At 44.5% G+C, this 17,739-nt stretch overlaps 1 protein-coding gene across 1 annotated transcript in view; it reads right to left on the minus strand.

Moving 5' to 3' along the window:
- LOC134652092 (GTP-binding protein Rhes) overlaps positions 1-17,739 on the minus strand; it is a 93,063-nt gene that overhangs the window by 32,979 nt on the left and 42,345 nt on the right. Inside the window, exon 2 of the mRNA XM_063507255.1 lies at positions 973-1,386. Within this exon, the coding sequence (XP_063363325.1) occupies positions 973-1,310 (338 nt within the window). The 5' untranslated portion in view covers positions 1,311-1,386. The remainder of the gene's footprint in view (positions 1-972; positions 1,387-17,739) is intronic.

Below are 17,739 nucleotides of genomic sequence, written 5' to 3' on the forward strand. Positions count from 1 at the left end.
TACCGAAGAAGCGTGCGAATTATTCGATACTTACCTTCCTTTTGCTTACTCGTCTTCAGGAGGCGCATTATAATAAAATAAAATAAAAAATGTATACCTATCTATATACTTAATTATTCAATTATGTTCGGGGGAGTTAATTAAAACTGATTTCCAGAATTAGAGAAGACATCAAAATTATAAAAGTCTTGATTTAGGTGAGTACTTATATAATATATAAGTACTCACCTAAATCAAGACTTTATATATAATATATTTGTATATTATATTTGTATAAAATGGGATTGAAAAGTATGAAATCTAAACGATAATATGGTAATCTAATTTAATGGTGTACCCTTATTTTACCGGCCAATTCTTTGCCGAATTTTGTTTTAAAGAAAATTATTCATAGAATAATCAAATCAAATCCCACATTTTTGTTACAATTAATTTTGTTTCTTCGATTATTCATTTTAAAGAAACATACTATATGTAACTTTATTAAAATTCAGAATACTGATTGAAAGATTTTAGAATAACTATACATTGAGTAGGTATTATTTGTGCGACACTACAGTTCACAGAATATTTATTTCAATTTCCTACTTGTATTTTACTGCAAGAAAAGGAACTGTTGCCAGATACGAATAATTTTGATGTCATTAAATCTAATTCCAATCATTAATCAATATGAATCATCTTTCTAATTGTTATACATAATATCGATGATTCTGTGAAATGAAATTACATGGATAAATTATCCTTAAAACGAAACTATTTTTTAATTTTTTCTGTGAAATGTAACTAAACCGAACTAAAATTGTTTGAATTAAATATTCTGCGTAATGATTATTTTGAAAAAAAATCTGTGAAACAAAAATCTACAGAAAAAATAGCGACATAACAAAGGTAAACCCTAATTTAATACACCCACCTGTCAGTTTACGCTTTCCGGTCTCGGATTCGAGATTGTCAGTCAAAACGACTTACCCGAGCATAACGAGCCGGAAGCAGTTCTTGGGCGGCGGCGCGGAGTCGTCGCAGCCCTGCGGCGCGCTGGGCCCGGGCTCCGGGTGGGGCGGCGGGCCGGCGCCGGCGCCGCGGCGGCACAGCCAGCCCGCCGCCGCGCCGCACGAGTCGCGAGCCTCCTCCGCCGGCGCCGCGAACTGGCAGCGCCGCGGCGACCGCTGCCGGCCCGCCGCCGCCGCCGCCGGCGACAGCGACGACTTCAGCGGCGACGGCGGCGGCGGAGCCCGCACGCCGCTCGGGGACGCCCGCACGGGCGACGACTGCGGGGACAGCCCCCGCTCCGCCGTCCCGTTTAGCATTGTGTGAGCACTACAGTTTCATTGTTTGAGACACTTTCACTCTATCGAGATCATTTCTGTTTGTGCCCATCACTCCCTGGAATAATAGATTAGATAAGAACAAAAGAGAGAAAGTAAAACAAACAAAAACATTATGCAGGTCATCTTGTCAGACACATTCCTGACACTGTATTTACGACACAGTTCGGTCTTTTTGACTTCTCGTGCGTGACTTTTGGATTTAGTAATGCGCCCACAGTTTTCAGTTGTTATAATATATAATATGTAACTTTGGCGAGGACTTGATTTCCGTTTCCCTTGTATTTTAGATATTAATTCATTAATAAAAGGTTTTTCATATATATGTACTCATACCCCTTTCCAGAAAAATAAACATACTTAAAAGTCGTGTCTACCTTATTCATTTTTGAACTACAAAATGTTGCTGTATGAAATCAAAGCAATTTTTTTTTTGTTTTTACAAATAGGTAAGCATTTGACCACAATCTCACCTGATGGTAAGTGCCGATGCAGTTTAGGATGGAACATACTAACCTAAAAGATGTCTATTCACTCTCGATTTAAAAAGATCCAAGTTATAGTGGACTGGGAATAGATTTGCAGAAAGTGAATTCCATTCCTTAGCCGTTCGCATGATAAAGCTGGATACATAGCGTTTAGTACGAATCAGTGGCAGAGTAACGACGTAAGGGTGAAACGCAAGTCCGCGTCTAGTCCCACGGTGTCAGAACGGAGATGGGGGGATTAGATTATGTAATCCCATCGCACACTCTCCGAAATGTATCCTGTAGAATACCGATAAACAGGCTACCTTTCTACGGTGTTCAAGGCTCTGCAGTCTAGCCTCTACCAATCCCGCATCTCCAATAAGCTTCCTAGCGCGTTTGTCTATGGAATCTAAGCTGATACTTGGCGGATCCATACCAAAGGTGGCTGCAGTACTCCATACACGACCGGGCTTGAGCTACATAAAGCTGAAGGAGCTGCCGCGGTGTGAAGTACCGCTTGGCCTTAGAGAGGACGCCTAATCGTCTAGCTGCAGATTTGGCCAGAGATTCAATGTACGCCCCAAACCTCAGGTTAGATGTATGTAATAATTAAACTCTACTAGACTTGCATGTTATGTTAATGATTTTGGATTGTTTACTAGGTAAAGTTTGACATTGTAATAAAGTGTTTTTTTTTTTTTTAGCTTTAAGTTTGCATGCCATATTTTGGCTAAACATGTGATACTAAATTAATTTACTTTTGTCATCTGTGTGCAATTACCATGTTTAAGCAAATAAATATTTCTATTCTATTTCTAAGAAGAAATACTCGTGCCAAGTAGGTAGCTGAAGATGGTTGGATATCGGTACCTACGGATACATCCCGGAAAGTCGGAGTCAGGTCGAAAGGACTCCGTTTCGCAGATTCATTAATTTATCCCATTTTTAAGCCAAAACCCATCCAAAACCATAATTATCTTAGACAAAGCAAATTGCCCGTACACTTGTACAGCCTATGGCTATAAGCCGTAAGCCTTTCTCGTCGCGGAGTATACTAACAATTCGGGGTTTGCCGAAAATTGTTGGTGCTGGCATAATACATACAAATAAATGCTGCATTTTGAATGAAACACAATATGTATGCCACAATATATGGATATTCCAACAAAGCACACTTGGTTATTTGACAATAACTAACTACAATGAGATTCTTCGGATATGAGTAAATTTTGTATCCTGCTCTAATTAAGTAAGTAAAAGCCTCCTACGGAAGAAAACATAATAATATTCTAAAACATCCTACAGTCGAGTTCATAAATATTTATACATTATTTCACCTTATTGGAATGAATTATGGTGAAGAAACGTAGGTATACATCACATATGACATGAAATCGACTGTACATCTACACATACTCAATACTCGTATAATAGTTGCTAAGTATAATTATGTACCTCTATATTGCTGTAAACGAAAGTAACTACTAACTTCATCTATTATAGATCCAAGTAATCGTTAAATTAAACACGTGGTAGAGACTTCTGAAAATACCTTTATGGGCATCATAATACGTCACCAATTCCATTATAAGCGGACAATGAGTGACTTGTAATGCCCCGCACGAGTAGGTATTGTTATATTTATTTTGTAATTAGTTACAACGCCGGGAGCGGGCAGGTGTTGACGAAACTTCCTAATTCTTTCTCACGAATGTGTTCCTGCCGCCCACGACTATCGAGGTTACTAAACAATACGGTATTGACTTTAAGAGCCCGTAGAGAGACAATAAAATTTTATCATTATTTCTTAAAAGTCACTTCCAACAATATCAGTGATAAAGAATATCACGAATTTTATTGAATTAAGTAATTATTGTAATTAAGGTCTGTAAACTTTTATGAATACTTATAGGGGATTGCTGGGGAGCCGATGCGAAGCGCTTCACACGCGACGGACGTCGACTCAGACAGAAAGGGGAAGGCCGGCTCCGAGTCGTTCCTCGTGCAAAGGCTGTCCGTGGTGATCCAGCGTGGCAATGCTGCGTGCATCATGGGCACCTTTGCACCAGGAACGACTTGAAGCATTTTGTCTTTTTAGGGTTCCGTAGCCAAATGGCAAAAAACGGAACCCTTATAGATTCGTCATGTCTGTCTGTCTGTCCGTCTGTCCGTCTGTCTGTCCGTCCGTATGTCACAGCCACTTTTCTCCGAAACTATAAGAACTATACTGTTGAAACTTGGTAAGTAGATGTATTCTGTAAACCGCATTAAGATTTTCACACAAAAATAGAAAAAAAACAATAAATTTTTGGGGTTCCCCATACTTCTAACTGAAACTCAAAAATTTTTTTTTCATCAAACCCATACGTGTGGGGTATCTATGGATAGGTCTTCAAAAATGATATTGAGGTTTCTAATATAATTTTTTTCTAAACTGAATAGTTTGCGCGAGAGACACTTCCAAAGTGGTAAAATGTGTGTCCCCCCCCCCCTGTAACTTCTAAAATAAGAGAATGATAAAACTAAAAAAAATATATGATGTACATTACCATGTAAACTTCCACCGAAAATTGGTTTGAACGAGATCTAGTAAGTAGTTTTCTTTTTATACGTCATAAATCGCCTAAATACGGAACCCTTCATGGGCGAGTCCGACTCGCACTTGGCCGCTTTTTTTATTTATAATTTTAATTTTAACTAAGTAAATAAATAAAAAAAATATTTGTTGAAAATATGTATAGGGATTATATTTTATTTATGGGCACATAATTATATCGCATTGAGTTCTTTAACGTATGTAAAAAAATTGTTCTACATATTATAAGTATTGTATTTTATGTAATATATTTTCTTAGCTTAAGCGCAAATGCACAACATTTATCAAAATTCCTTTTTTAGCAATGCATTGGAGGCTCGCAACTCGCAAGTAATTTGCAAATTGTTCCGACAGTGAGATCATAGCCTCAACTGTCTATTTATCTGCCAACATTCATGCCAACTCCGGGCCTCAACTGTCAAAAACGTCATATTGTAAAGTATGTAATTCTGAATATGCGAGGAAATGAATGATTTGCACAGAATTTTGGCTTTCTGCGTTTTATTCGTCAATTATTATTATTCAAAGCAAAGTGTTTCTTATGCCTTTTTATCAAGAATTTTTGAAGTGAAAACTTCTTTAGCGGCGCTGTGCACTTTTTGTGATGGGGAAAAAATGTTAAACTCGCGACAGGTAAGATTCGTAAGACGTAAGACGGACACGTGATATGATCGAAAAACTGTTACAATGTCATTGAGTTTTCCTTTATTGATTTAAATGCCATCTAGTGAGTTTCCCTCTAACTGGTACTAATATAACTTGAGTACTAACAGTGATGTGCTTAGGGGTTTCAAGTAATGCGACGAAATAACGCTAGATGGCGTTAACCTCAATTATACATAGTGCTGCAGACATTTTGCACTAGTCATTGACTTTTCACTTCTGCCGGTACTCCCGGAGTGCTTGGCTGGCGTCCTCTTCTCCCACTAACTGATGACATCTGCCTTAACTTAATCCTCAAAGTTTGTTTCATTTGTGATGTTTAATAGTCTTTATAATGTAAAGTTCGTTGCTCGTTATATTGTAATGTTTAGATAGTTATTTCTTCTCTGATATTTTTTACTGTAGCTATAATATGGTGTTAATTAGTTTGTAATATTTCCGCTAAATTGTAAAACGTGCTGTGTACACTTGTTTTGGATCTCGTGCTAGATTTAAGCCATAATGTGCAATTGTATTACCCATGATATTGTACGACAGCGGTTCTCAATCTTTTTTTTTTGACGGAACCCTTTTGGAAAGCGATATACTTGATGGAACCCTACAATAAAACAATAGTTTTTCGAAGTGTATTTTTGAAGTGAGAACTTCTTTAGCGGCGCTAGGCACTTTTTGAGGTGGGGAAAAAATGATAAACTCGAGACAGAGTCGCGGCGATCACGTGACCATAAGGACCGTAAGGGGCCAGTGTTGGCCGTAATGTGTAATTCTAATTAACAATTAATCATTTAATCCGCAATTAGTCAATTGCATTACGCATCAATTTAAATTAAGTTAATTAGAATTGAATTTTGAGACGTTTAATTACATTGATTGTCAATCTAAATTAACGTTCAATGCAATTAAATCAATTTTTTCATAAACTAATAATTAATGTTACTATTGCTTAGAAACTTGGAGCTAGGTATTAAAATTAAAAATAAGCATATGAATACAAGCTTCAGTGAATTATCAGGTCGTGATATTTTAAAATGAGACAACAAAATGACCCTGAAACCTGGCAGTAGGTACCTACTGGAACTCAGGTTTGGTGCAACATAGACATACGCCGTTTAGGCTATTCGACTCGTCACAATGAGCACTTGGGAGAGCAGTACCCAGGATGGAGCTGATGCTGAACCTTGGCTGTACCTAGTGGAACTCAGGTTTGGTGCAACATAGACACACGCCGTTTTGGTCATCCGACTCGTCTTGATGAGCACTTGGGATAGCAGTACCCAAGATAGAGCTGATGCTGAACCCTGGCAATACCTAATGGAACTCAGGTTTGGTGCAACACAGACAAACGCCGTTTTAGTCATCCGACTCGTCTTGATGAGCACTTGGGAGAGCAGTACCCAAGATAGAGCTGATGCTGAACCCTGGCAGTACCTAATGGAACTCAGGTTTGTTGCAACATAGACAAACGCCGTTTTGGTCATCCGACTCGTCTTGATGAGCACTTGGGAGAGCAGTACCCAAGATAGAGCTGATGCTGAACCCTGGCAGTACCTAATGGACCTCAGGTTTGGTGCAACATAGACAAACGCCGTTTTGGTCATCCGACTCGTCTTGATGAGCACTTGGGAGAGCAGTATCCAAGATAGAGCTGATGCTGAACCCTGGCAGTACCTAATGGAACTCAGGTTTGGTGCAACATAGACAAACGCCGGTTTGGTCATCCGACTCGTCTTGATGAGCACTTGGGAGAGCAGTACCCAAGATAGAGCTGATGCTGAACCCTGGCAGTACCTAATGGAACTCAGGTTTGGTGCAACATAGACAAACGCCGTTTTGGTCATCCGACTCGTCTTGATGAGCACTTGGGAGAGTAGTACCCAAGATAGAACTGATGCTGAACCCTGGCAGTATCTAGTGGAACTCAGGTTTGGTGCAACATAGACACACGCCGTTTTGGTCATCCGACTCGTCTTGATGAGCACTTGGGAGAGCAGTACCCAAGATTGAGCTGATGCTGAACCCTGGCAGTACCTAATGGAACTCAGGTTTGGTGCAACATAGACAAACGCCGTTTTGGTCATCCGACTCGTCTTGATGAGCACTTGGGAGAGCAGTGCCCAAGATAGAGCTGATGCTAAACCCTGGCAGTACCTAATGGAACTCAGGTCTGGTGCAACATAGACAAACGCCGTTTTGGTCATCTGACTCGTCTTGATGAGCACTTGGGAGAGCAGTACCCAAGATAGAGCTGATGCTGAACCCTGGCAGTATCTAGTGGAACTCAGGTTTGGTGCAACATAGACAAACGCCGTTTTAGTCATCCGACTCGTCTTGATGAGCACTTGGGAGAGCAGTACCCAAGATAGAGCTGATGCTGAACCCTGGCAGTACCTAATGGAACTCAGGTTTGGTGCAACATAGACAAACGACGTTTTGGTCATCCGACTCGTCTTGATGAGCACTTGGGAGAGCAGTACCCAAGATAGAGCTGATGCTGAACCCTGGCAGTACCTAATGGACCTCAGGTTTGGTGCAACATAGACAAACGCCGTTTTGGTCATCCGACTCGTCTTGATGAGCACTTGGGAGAGCAGTATCCACGATAGAGCTGATGCTGAACCCTGGCAGTACCTAATGGAACTCAGGTTTGGTGCAACATAGACAAACGCCGGTTTGGTCATCCGACTCGTCTTGATGAGCACTTGGGAGAGCAGTACCCAAGATAGAGCTGATGCTGAACCCTGGCAGTACCTAATGGAACTCAGGTTTGGTGCAACATAGACAAACGCCGTTTTGGTCATCCGACTCGTCTTGATGAGCACTTGGGAGAGCAGTACCCAAGATAGAGCTAATGCTGAACCCTGGCAGTACCTAGTGGAACTCAGGTTTGGTGCAACATAGACACACGCCGTTTTGGTCATCCGACTCGTCTTGATGAGCACTTGGGAGAGCAGTACCCAAGATTGAGCTGATGCTGAACCCTGGCAGTACCTAATGGAACTCAGATTTGGTGCAACATAGACAAACGCCGTTTTGGTCATCCGACTCGTCTTGATGAGCACTTGGGAGAGCAGTGCACAAGATAGAGCTGATGCTAAACCCTGGCAGTACCTAATGGAACTCAGGTCTGGTGCAACATAAACAAACGCCGTTTTGGTCATCCGACTCGTCTTGATTAGCACTTGGGAGAGCAGTACCCAAGATAGAGCTAATGCTGAACCCTGGCTGTACTTAGTGGAACTCAGGTTTGGTGCAACATAGACAAACGCCGTTTTGGTCATCCGACTCGTCTTGATTAGCACTTGGGAGAGCAGTACCCAAGATAGAGCTAATGCTGAACCCTGGCTGTACCTAATGGAACTCAGGTTTGGTGCAACATAGACAAACGCCGGTTTGGTCATCCGACTCGTCTTGATGAGCACTTGGGAGAGCAGTACCCAAGATAGAGCTGATGCTGAACCCTGGCAGTACCTAATGGAACTCAGGTTTGGTGCAACATAGACAAACGCCGTTTTGGTCATCCGACTCGTCTTGATGAGCACTTGGGAGAGTAGTACCCAAGATAGAACTGATGCTGAACCCTGGCAGTATCTAGTGGAACTCAGGTTTGGTGCAACATAGACACACGCCGTTTTAGTCATCCGACTCGTCTTGATGAGCACTTGGGAGAGCAGTACCCAAGATTGAGCTGATGCTGAACCCTGGCAGTACCTAATGGAACTCAGGTTTGGTGCAACATAGACAAACGCCGTTTTGGTCATCCGACTCGTCTTGATGAGCACTTGGGAGAGCAGTGCCCAAGATAGAGCTGATGCTAAACCCTGGCAGTACCTAATGGAACTCAGGTCTGGTGCAACATAGACAAACGCCGTTTTGGTCATCTGACTCGTCTTGATGAGCACTTGGGAGAGCAGTACCCAAGATAGAGCTGATGCTGAACCCTGGCAGTACCTAGTGGAACTCAGGTTTGGTGCAACATAGACAAACGCCGTTTTAGTCATCCGACTCGTCTTGATGAGCACTTGGGAGAGCAGTACCCAAGATAGAGCTGATGCTGAACCCTGGCAGTACCTAATGGAACTCAGGTTTGGTGCAACATAGACAAACGCCGTTTTGGTCATCCGACTCGTCTTGATGAGCACTTGGGAGAGCAGTACCCAAGATAGAGCTGATGCTGAACCCTGGCAGTACCTAATGGACCTCAGGTTTGGTGCAACATAGACAAACGCCGTTTTGGTCATCCGACTCGTCTTGATGAGCACTTGAGAGAGCAGTATCCACGATAGAGCTGATGCTGAACCCTGGCAGTACCTAATGGAACTCAGGTTTGGTGCAACATAGACAAACGCCGGTTTGGTCATCCGACTCGTCTTGTGAGCACTTGGGAGAGCAGTACCCAAGATAGAGCTGATGCTGAACCCTGGCAGTACCTAATGGAACTCAGGTTTGGTGCAACATAGACAAACGCCGTTTTGGTCATCCGACTCGTCTTGATGAGCACTTGGGAGAGCAGTACCCAAGATAGAGCTAATGCTGAACCCTGGCAGTACCTAGTGGAACTCAGGTTTGGTGCAACATAGACACACGCCGTTTTGGTCATCCGACTCGTCTTGATGAGCACTTGGGAGAGCAGTACCCAAGATTGAGCTGATGCTGAACCCTGGCAGTACCTAATGGAACTCAGATTTGGTGCAACATAGACAAACGCCGTTTTGGTCATCCGACTCGTCTTGATGAGCACTTGGGAGAGCAGTGCACAAGATAGAGCTGATGCTAAACCCTGGCAGTACCTAATGGAACTCAGGTCTGGTGCAACATAAACAAACGCCGTTTTGGTCATCCGACTCGTCTTGATGAGCACTTGGGAGAGCAGTACCCAAGATAGAGCTGATGCTGAACCCTGGCTGTACTTAGTGGAACTCAGGTTTGGTGCAACATAGACAAACGCCGTTTTGGTCATCCGACTCGTCTTGATTAGCACTTGGGAGAGCAGTACCCAAGATAGAGCTAATGCTGAACCCTGGCTGTACCTAATGGAACTCAGGTTTGGTGCAACATAGACAAAGCCTAAACGGCGTGTACTGCTCTCCCAAGTGCTCATCAAGACGAGTCGGATGACTAAAACGGCATGTGTCTATGTTGCACCAAACCTGAGTTCCACTAGGTATAGCCAGGGTTCAGCATCAGCTCTATCTTGGGTACGGTCTCCCAAGTGCTCATCAAGACGAGTCGGATGACCAAAACGGCGTGTGTCTATGTTGCACCAAACCTGAGTTCCACTAGGTACAGCCAGGGTTCAGCATTAGCTCTATCTTGGGTACTGCTCTCCCAAGTGCTCATCAAGACGAGTCGGATGACCAAAACGGCGTTTGTCTATGTTGCACCAAACCTGAGTTCCACTAAGTACAGCCAGGGTTCAGCATCAGCTCTATCTTGGGTACTGCTCTCCCAAGTGCTCATCAAGACGAGTCGGATGACCAAAACGGCGTGTGTCTATGTTGCACCAAACCTGAGTTCCATTAGGTACAGCCAGGGTTCAGCATTAGCTCTATCTTGGATACTGCTCTCCCAAGTGCTCATCAAGACGAGTCGGATGACCAAAACGGCGTTTGTCTATGTTGCACCAAACCTGAGTTCCACTAAGTACAGCCAGGGTTCAGCATCAGCTCTATCTTGGGTACTGCTCTCCCAAGTGCTCATCAAGACGAGTCGGATGACTAAAACGGCATGTGTCTATGTTGCACCAAACCTGAGTTCCACTAGGTATAGCCAGGGTTCAGCATCAGCTCTATCTTGGGTACGGTCTCCCAAGTGCTCATCAAGACGAGTCGGATGACCAAAACGGCGTGTGTCTATGTTGCACCAAACCCGAGTTCCACTAGGTACAGCCAGGGTTCAGCATTAGCTCTATCTTGGGTACTGCTCTCCCAAGTGCTCATCAAGACGAGTCGGATGACCAAAACGGCGTTTGTCTATGTTGCACCAAACCTGAGTTCCACTAAGTACAGCCAGGGTTCAGCATCAGCTCTATCTTGGGTACTGCTCTCCCAAGTGCTGATCAAGACGAGTCGGATGACTAAAACGGCATGTGTCTATGTTGCACCAAACCTGAGTTCCACTAGGTATAGCCAGGGTTCAGCATCAGCTCTATCTTGGGTACGGTCTCCCAAGTGCTCATCAAGACGAGTCGGATGACCAAAACGGCGTGTTTCTATGTTGCACCAAACCTGAGTTCCACTAGGTACAGCCAGCTGTTCAGCATCAGCTCTATCTTGGGTACTGCTCTCCCAAGTGCTCATCAAGACAAGTCGGATGACCAAAACGGCGTGTGTCTATGTTGCACCAAACCTGTGTTCCACTAGGTACAGCCAGGGTTCAGCATTAGCTCTATCTTGGGTACTGCTCTCCCAAGTGCTCATTAAGACGAGTCGGATGACCAAAACGGCGTTTGTCTATGTTGCACCAAACCTGAGTTACACTAAGTACAGCTAGGGTTCAGCATCAGCTCTATCTTGGGTACTGCTCTCCCATGTGCTCATCAAGACGAGTAGGATGACCAAAACGGCATGTGTCTATGTTGCACCAAACCTGAGTTCCACTAGGTACAGCCAGGGTTCAGCATCAGCTCTATCTTGGGTACTGGTCTCCCAAGTGCTCATCAAGACAAGTCGGATGACCAAAACGGCGTGTGTCTATGTTGCACCAAACCTGTGTTCCACTAGGTACAGCCAGGGTTCAGCATTAGCTCTATCTTGGGTACTGCTCTCCCAAGTGCTCATTAAGACGAGTCGGATGACCAAAACGGCGTTTGTCTATGTTGCACCAAACCTGAGTTCCACTAAGTACAGCCAGGGTTCAGCATCAGCTCTATCTTGGGTACTGCTCTCCCAAGTGCTCATCAAGACGAGTAGGATGACCAAAACGGCATGTGTCTATGTTGCACCAAACCTGAGTTCCACTAGGTACAGCCAGGGTTCAGCATCAGCTCTATCTTGGGTACTGGTCTCCCAAGTGCTCATCAAGACGAGTCGGATGACCAAAACGGCGTTTGTCTATGTTGCACCGAACCTGTGTTCCATTAGGTACTGCCAGGGTTCAGCATCAGCTCTATCTTGGGTACTGCTCTCCCAAGTGCTCATCAAGTCGAGTCGGATGATCAAAACGGCGTTTGTCTATGTTGCACCAAACCTGAGTTCCACTAGGTACTGCCAGGGTCCAGCATCAGCTCTATCTTGGGTACTGCTCTCCCAAGTGCTCATCAAGACGAGTCGGATGACCAAAACGGCGTGTGTGTATGTTGCACCAAACCTGAATTCCACTAGGTACACCCAGGGTTCAGCATCAGCTCTATCTTGGGTACTTGTCTCCCAAGTGCTCATCAAGACAAGTCGGATGACCAAAACGGCGGGTGTCTATGTTGCACCAAACCTGAGTTCCACTAGGTACAGCCAGGGTTCAGCATCAGCTCTATCTTGGGTACTGCTCTCCCAAGTGCTCATCAAGACGAGTCGGATGACCAAAACGGCGTGTGTCTATGTTGCACCAAACCTGAGTTCCACTAAGTACAGCCAGGGTTCAGCATCAGCTCTAACATGGGTACTGCTCTCCCAAGTGCTCATCAAGACGAGTCGGATGACCAAAACGGCGTTTGTCTATGTTGCACCAAACCTGAGTTCCATTAGGTACTGCCAGGGTTCAGCATCAGCTCTATCTTGGGTACGGTCTCCCAAGTGCTCATCAAGACGAGTCGGATGACCAAAACGGCGTGTGTCTATGTTGCACCAAACCTGAGTTCCACTAGGTACTGCCAGGGTTCAGCATTAGCTCTATCTTAGGTACTGCTCTCCAAGTTCTCATCAAGACGAGTCGGATGACCAAAACGGCGTTTGTCTATGTTGCACCAAACCTGAGTTCCATTAGGTACTGCCAGGGTTCAGCATCAGCTCTATCTTGGGTACTTGTCTCCCAAGTGCTCATCAAGACAAGTCGGATGACCAAAACGGCGGGTGTCTATGTTGCACCAAACCTGAGTTCCACTAGGTACAGCCAGGGTTCAGCATCAGCTCTATCTTGGGTACTGCTCTCCCAAGTGCTCATCAAGACGAGTCGGATGACCAAAACGGCGTGTGTCTATGTTGCACCAAACCTGAGTTCCACTAAGTACAGCCAGGGTTCAGCATCAGCTCTAACATGGGTACTGCTCTCCCAAGTGCTCACCAAGACGAGTCGGATGACCAAAACGGCGTTTGTCTATGTTGCACCAAACCTGAGTTCCACTAGGTACAGCCAAGGTTCAGCATCAGCTCCATCTTGGGTACGGTCTCCCAAGTGCTCATCAAGACGAGTCGGATGACCAAAACGGCGTGTTTCTATGTTGCACCAAACCTGAGTTCCACTAGGTACAGCCAGCTGTTCAGCATCAGCTCTATCTTGGGTACTGCTCTCCCAAGTGCTCATCAAGACAAGTCGGATGACCAAAACGGCGTGTGTCTATGTTGCACCAAACCTGTGTTCCACTAGGTACAGCCAGGGTTCAGCATTAGCTCTATCTTGGGTACTGCTCTCCCAAGTGCTCATTAAGACGAGTCGGATGACCAAAACGGCGTTTGTCTATGTTGCACCAAACCTGAGTTACACTAAGTACAGCTAGGGTTCAGCATCAGCTCTATCTTGGGTACTGCTCTCCCATGTGCTCATCAAGACGAGTAGGATGACCAAAACGGCATGTGTCTATGTTGCACCAAACCTGAGTTCCACTAGGTACAGCCAGGGTTCAGCATCAGCTCTATCTTGGGTACTGGTCTCCCAAGTGCTCATCAAGACAAGTCGGATGACCAAAACGGCGTGTGTCTATGTTGCACCAAACCTGTGTTCCACTAGGTACAGCCAGGGTTCAGCATTAGCTCTATCTTGGGTACTGCTCTCCCAAGTGCTCATTAAGACGAGTCGGATGACCAAAACGGCGTTTGTCTATGTTGCACCAAACCTGAGTTCCACTAAGTACAGCCAGGGTTCAGCATCAGCTCTATCTTGGGTACTGCTCTCCCAAGTGCTCATCAAGACGAGTAGGATGACCAAAACGGCATGTGTCTATGTTGCACCAAACCTGAGTTCCACTAGGTACAGCCAGGGTTCAGCATCAGCTCTATCTTGGGTACTGGTCTCCCAAGTGCTCATCAAGACGAGTCGGATGACCAAAACGGCGTTTGTCTATGTTGCACCGAACCTGTGTTCCATTAGGTACTGCCAGGGTTCAGCATCAGCTCTATCTTGGGTACTGCTCTCCCAAGTGCTCATCAAGTCGAGTCGGATGATCAAAACGGCGTTTGTCTATGTTGCACCAAACCTGAGTTCCACTAGGTACTGCCAGGGTCCAGCATCAGCTCTATCTTGGGTACTGCTCTCCCAAGTGCTCATCAAGACGAGTCGGATGACCAAAACGGCGTGTGTGTATGTTGCACCAAACCTGAATTCCACTAGGTACACCCAGGGTTCAGCATCAGCTCTATCTTGGGTACTTGTCTCCCAAGTGCTCATCAAGACAAGTCGGATGACCAAAACGGCGGGTGTCTATGTTGCACCAAACCTGAGTTCCACTAGGTACAGCCAGGGTTCAGCATCAGCTCTATCTTGGGTACTGCTCTCCCAAGTGCTCATCAAGACGAGTCGGATGACCAAAACGGCGTGTGTCTATGTTGCACCAAACCTGAGTTCCACTAAGTACAGCCAGGGTTCAGCATCAGCTCTAACATGGGTACTGCTCTCCCAAGTGCTCATCAAGACGAGTCGGATGACCAAAACGGCGTTTGTCTATGTTGCACCAAACCTGAGTTCCATTAGGTACTGCCAGGGTTCAGCATCAGCTCTATCTTGGGTACGGTCTCCCAAGTGCTCATCAAGACGAGTCGGATGACCAAAACGGCGTGTGTCTATGTTGCACCAAACCTGAGTTCCACTAGGTACTGCCAGGGTTCAGCATTAGCTCTATCTTAGGTACTGCTCTCCAAGTTCTCATCAAGACGAGTCGGATGACCAAAACGGCGTTTGTCTATGTTGCACCAAACCTGAGTTCCATTAGGTACTGCCAGGGTTCAGCATCAGCTCTATCTTGGGTACTTGTCTCCCAAGTGCTCATCAAGACAAGTCGGATGACCAAAACGGCGGGTGTCTATGTTGCACCAAACCTGAGTTCCACTAGGTACAGCCAGGGTTCAGCATCAGCTCTATCTTGGGTACTGCTCTCCCAAGTGCTCATCAAGACGAGTCGGATGACCAAAACGGCGTGTGTCTATGTTGCACCAAACCTGAGTTCCACTAAGTACAGCCAGGGTTCAGCATCAGCTCTAACATGGGTACTGCTCTCCCAAGTGCTCACCAAGACGAGTCGGATGACCAAAACGGCGTTTGTCTATGTTGCACCAAACCTGAGTTCCACTAGGTACAGCCAAGGTTCAGCATCAGCTCCATCTTGGGTACTGCTCTCCCAAGTGCTCATCAAGGCGTGTCGGATGACCAAAACAGCGTGAGCCTATGTTGCACCAAACCTGAGTTCCACTAGGTACAGGCAGGGTTCAGCATCAGCTCTATCTTGGGAACTGCTCTCCTAAGTGCTCACCAAGACGAGTCGGATGACCAAAACGGCGTTTGTCTATGTTGCACCAAACCTGAGTTCCATTAGGTACTGCCAGGGTTCAGCATCAGCTCTACCTTGGGTACTGCTCTCCAAGTGCTCATCAAGACGAGTCGGATGACCAAAACGGCGTTTGTCTATGTTGCACCAAACCTGAGTTCCATTAGGTACTGCCAGGGTTCAGCATGAGCTCTATCTTGGGTACTGCTCTCCCAACTGCTCACCAAGACGAGTCGGATGACCAAAACGGCGTTTGTCTATGTTGCACCAAACCTGAGTTCCACTAGGTACAGCCAAGGTTCAGCATCAGCTCCATCTTGGGTACTGCTCTCCCAAGTGCTCATTGTGACGAGTCAAATAGCCTAAACGGCGTGTGTCTATGTTGCACCAAACCTGAGTTCCACTAGGTACAGCCAGGGTTCAGCATCAGCTCCATCTTGGGTACTGCTCTCCCAAGTGCTCATTGTGACGAGTCGAATAGCCTAAACGGCGTGTGTGTATGTTGCACCAAACCTGAATTCCACTAGGTACACCCAGGGTTCAGCATCAGCTCTATCTTGGGTACTGGTCTCCCAAGTGCTCATCAAGACGAGTCGGATGACCAAACGGCGTGTTTCTATGTTGCACCAAACCTGAGGTCCACTAGCTAGATAAAAATTACGGGCGCCTTTATAAAATTACGATATATTTTTGTTAATTGATAATTATCAATAATATTTTTAATTGTCATTAAAAATTGATTTAATTTTTAATGGTTTGTGAAGCATTAACCATTAATTCTTTTTAATTTTTAATGGTTCGAAATAAATTAATATTAATGCAAATTGATGTTAATGCGAATTGACAATTAATTTTCCTTCAATGGTTAATGGTTAATTCGAATTAACCTTTTCAATGGTTAATTTTTAATGGTAATTGGGATTAACGTTCGGCCAACACTGTAAGGGGCGTAAGGTTAAGATGGCCACTCATAATCGGGGAGCGGTGCTCGGGCCCGGCGCCCTGGCGCGGAGGCGGGCAGCCTCGCGCGCCGCGGTAGGGTGCCGCGCTTCAATAGGATAGGTTTGGTTAGGTTAGGTTAATTTAGATGGCATTTAAATCAATAAAGAAAAACTCAATGTTATTTGACATTTATGTTGCGGATTCCTTTTCGAGACTCTTTACCTATGTTCAAATAATTTGACGTTGTCATGGCAGTATGTAAATAAACATGTCAATGAAAAAGTGTGATCTTATTTGAGAATGATAATAATATATAATAAATAAATAGAATACCTCCGCTAAACGTATATATCGTGTTACCGGGCGTCGGTAACATAGTGAGGTGAGTTTCACTTCTATCGGCACTCCCGGAGTGCAACCGTTGTTGCTTGTTTTATTAATAAGCATAATTCTAAATTCTTGCGGAACCCCTGCAGGGGTGTCGCGGAACCCTAGGGTTCCGCGGAACACACTTTGAGAATGGCTTTTGTACGATGTCTGTTTAGTCTACCTAATAAAGTAAAATAAAATAATAAAAATAAATTATTTCCTTATTTAGACTATTTAGAGTTAACATCATAACATCAAAAGGTTTCGAAAAAAACTTAGGTACTTTAGGCTCTCGACATCCAGTATAAAACGCACACGTAATTCGGCAAACATACAATACAAAACAATACAAAACAATACAAAATTCTTTATTTCATTAAAAACCATTACATATTTTTAACAATGGCTGGTGTCTCCCTGTAAGTTATTCACAAAATAACCTGTGCTAGGAGGCACCGCTCTTCCATATCTAATTTACAATTTATTAAGTATTATACTATTAATTATATACTTAATTATAATGTGTGTGTGTGTGTGTGTGTGTGTGTGTGTGTGTGTGTGTGTGTGTGTGTGTGTGTGTGTGTGTGTGTGTGTGTGTGTGTGTGTGAGTGAGTGTGTACTTGTGTGGCCTGGCTAGGCTACATATCCTAGCAAGTCTTCCACCTGATCGTAATTTTTATCTTCTAACCAATTTATTATCTTATTTTTTACATCGTATTGTAGCTTTGGGTATATATCTAGTGA

Source organism: Cydia amplana, chromosome 11 (genome assembly GCF_948474715.1).
Source record: "Cydia amplana chromosome 11, ilCydAmpl1.1, whole genome shotgun sequence".
Taxonomy (NCBI): Eukaryota; Metazoa; Arthropoda; class Insecta; order Lepidoptera; family Tortricidae; genus Cydia; species Cydia amplana.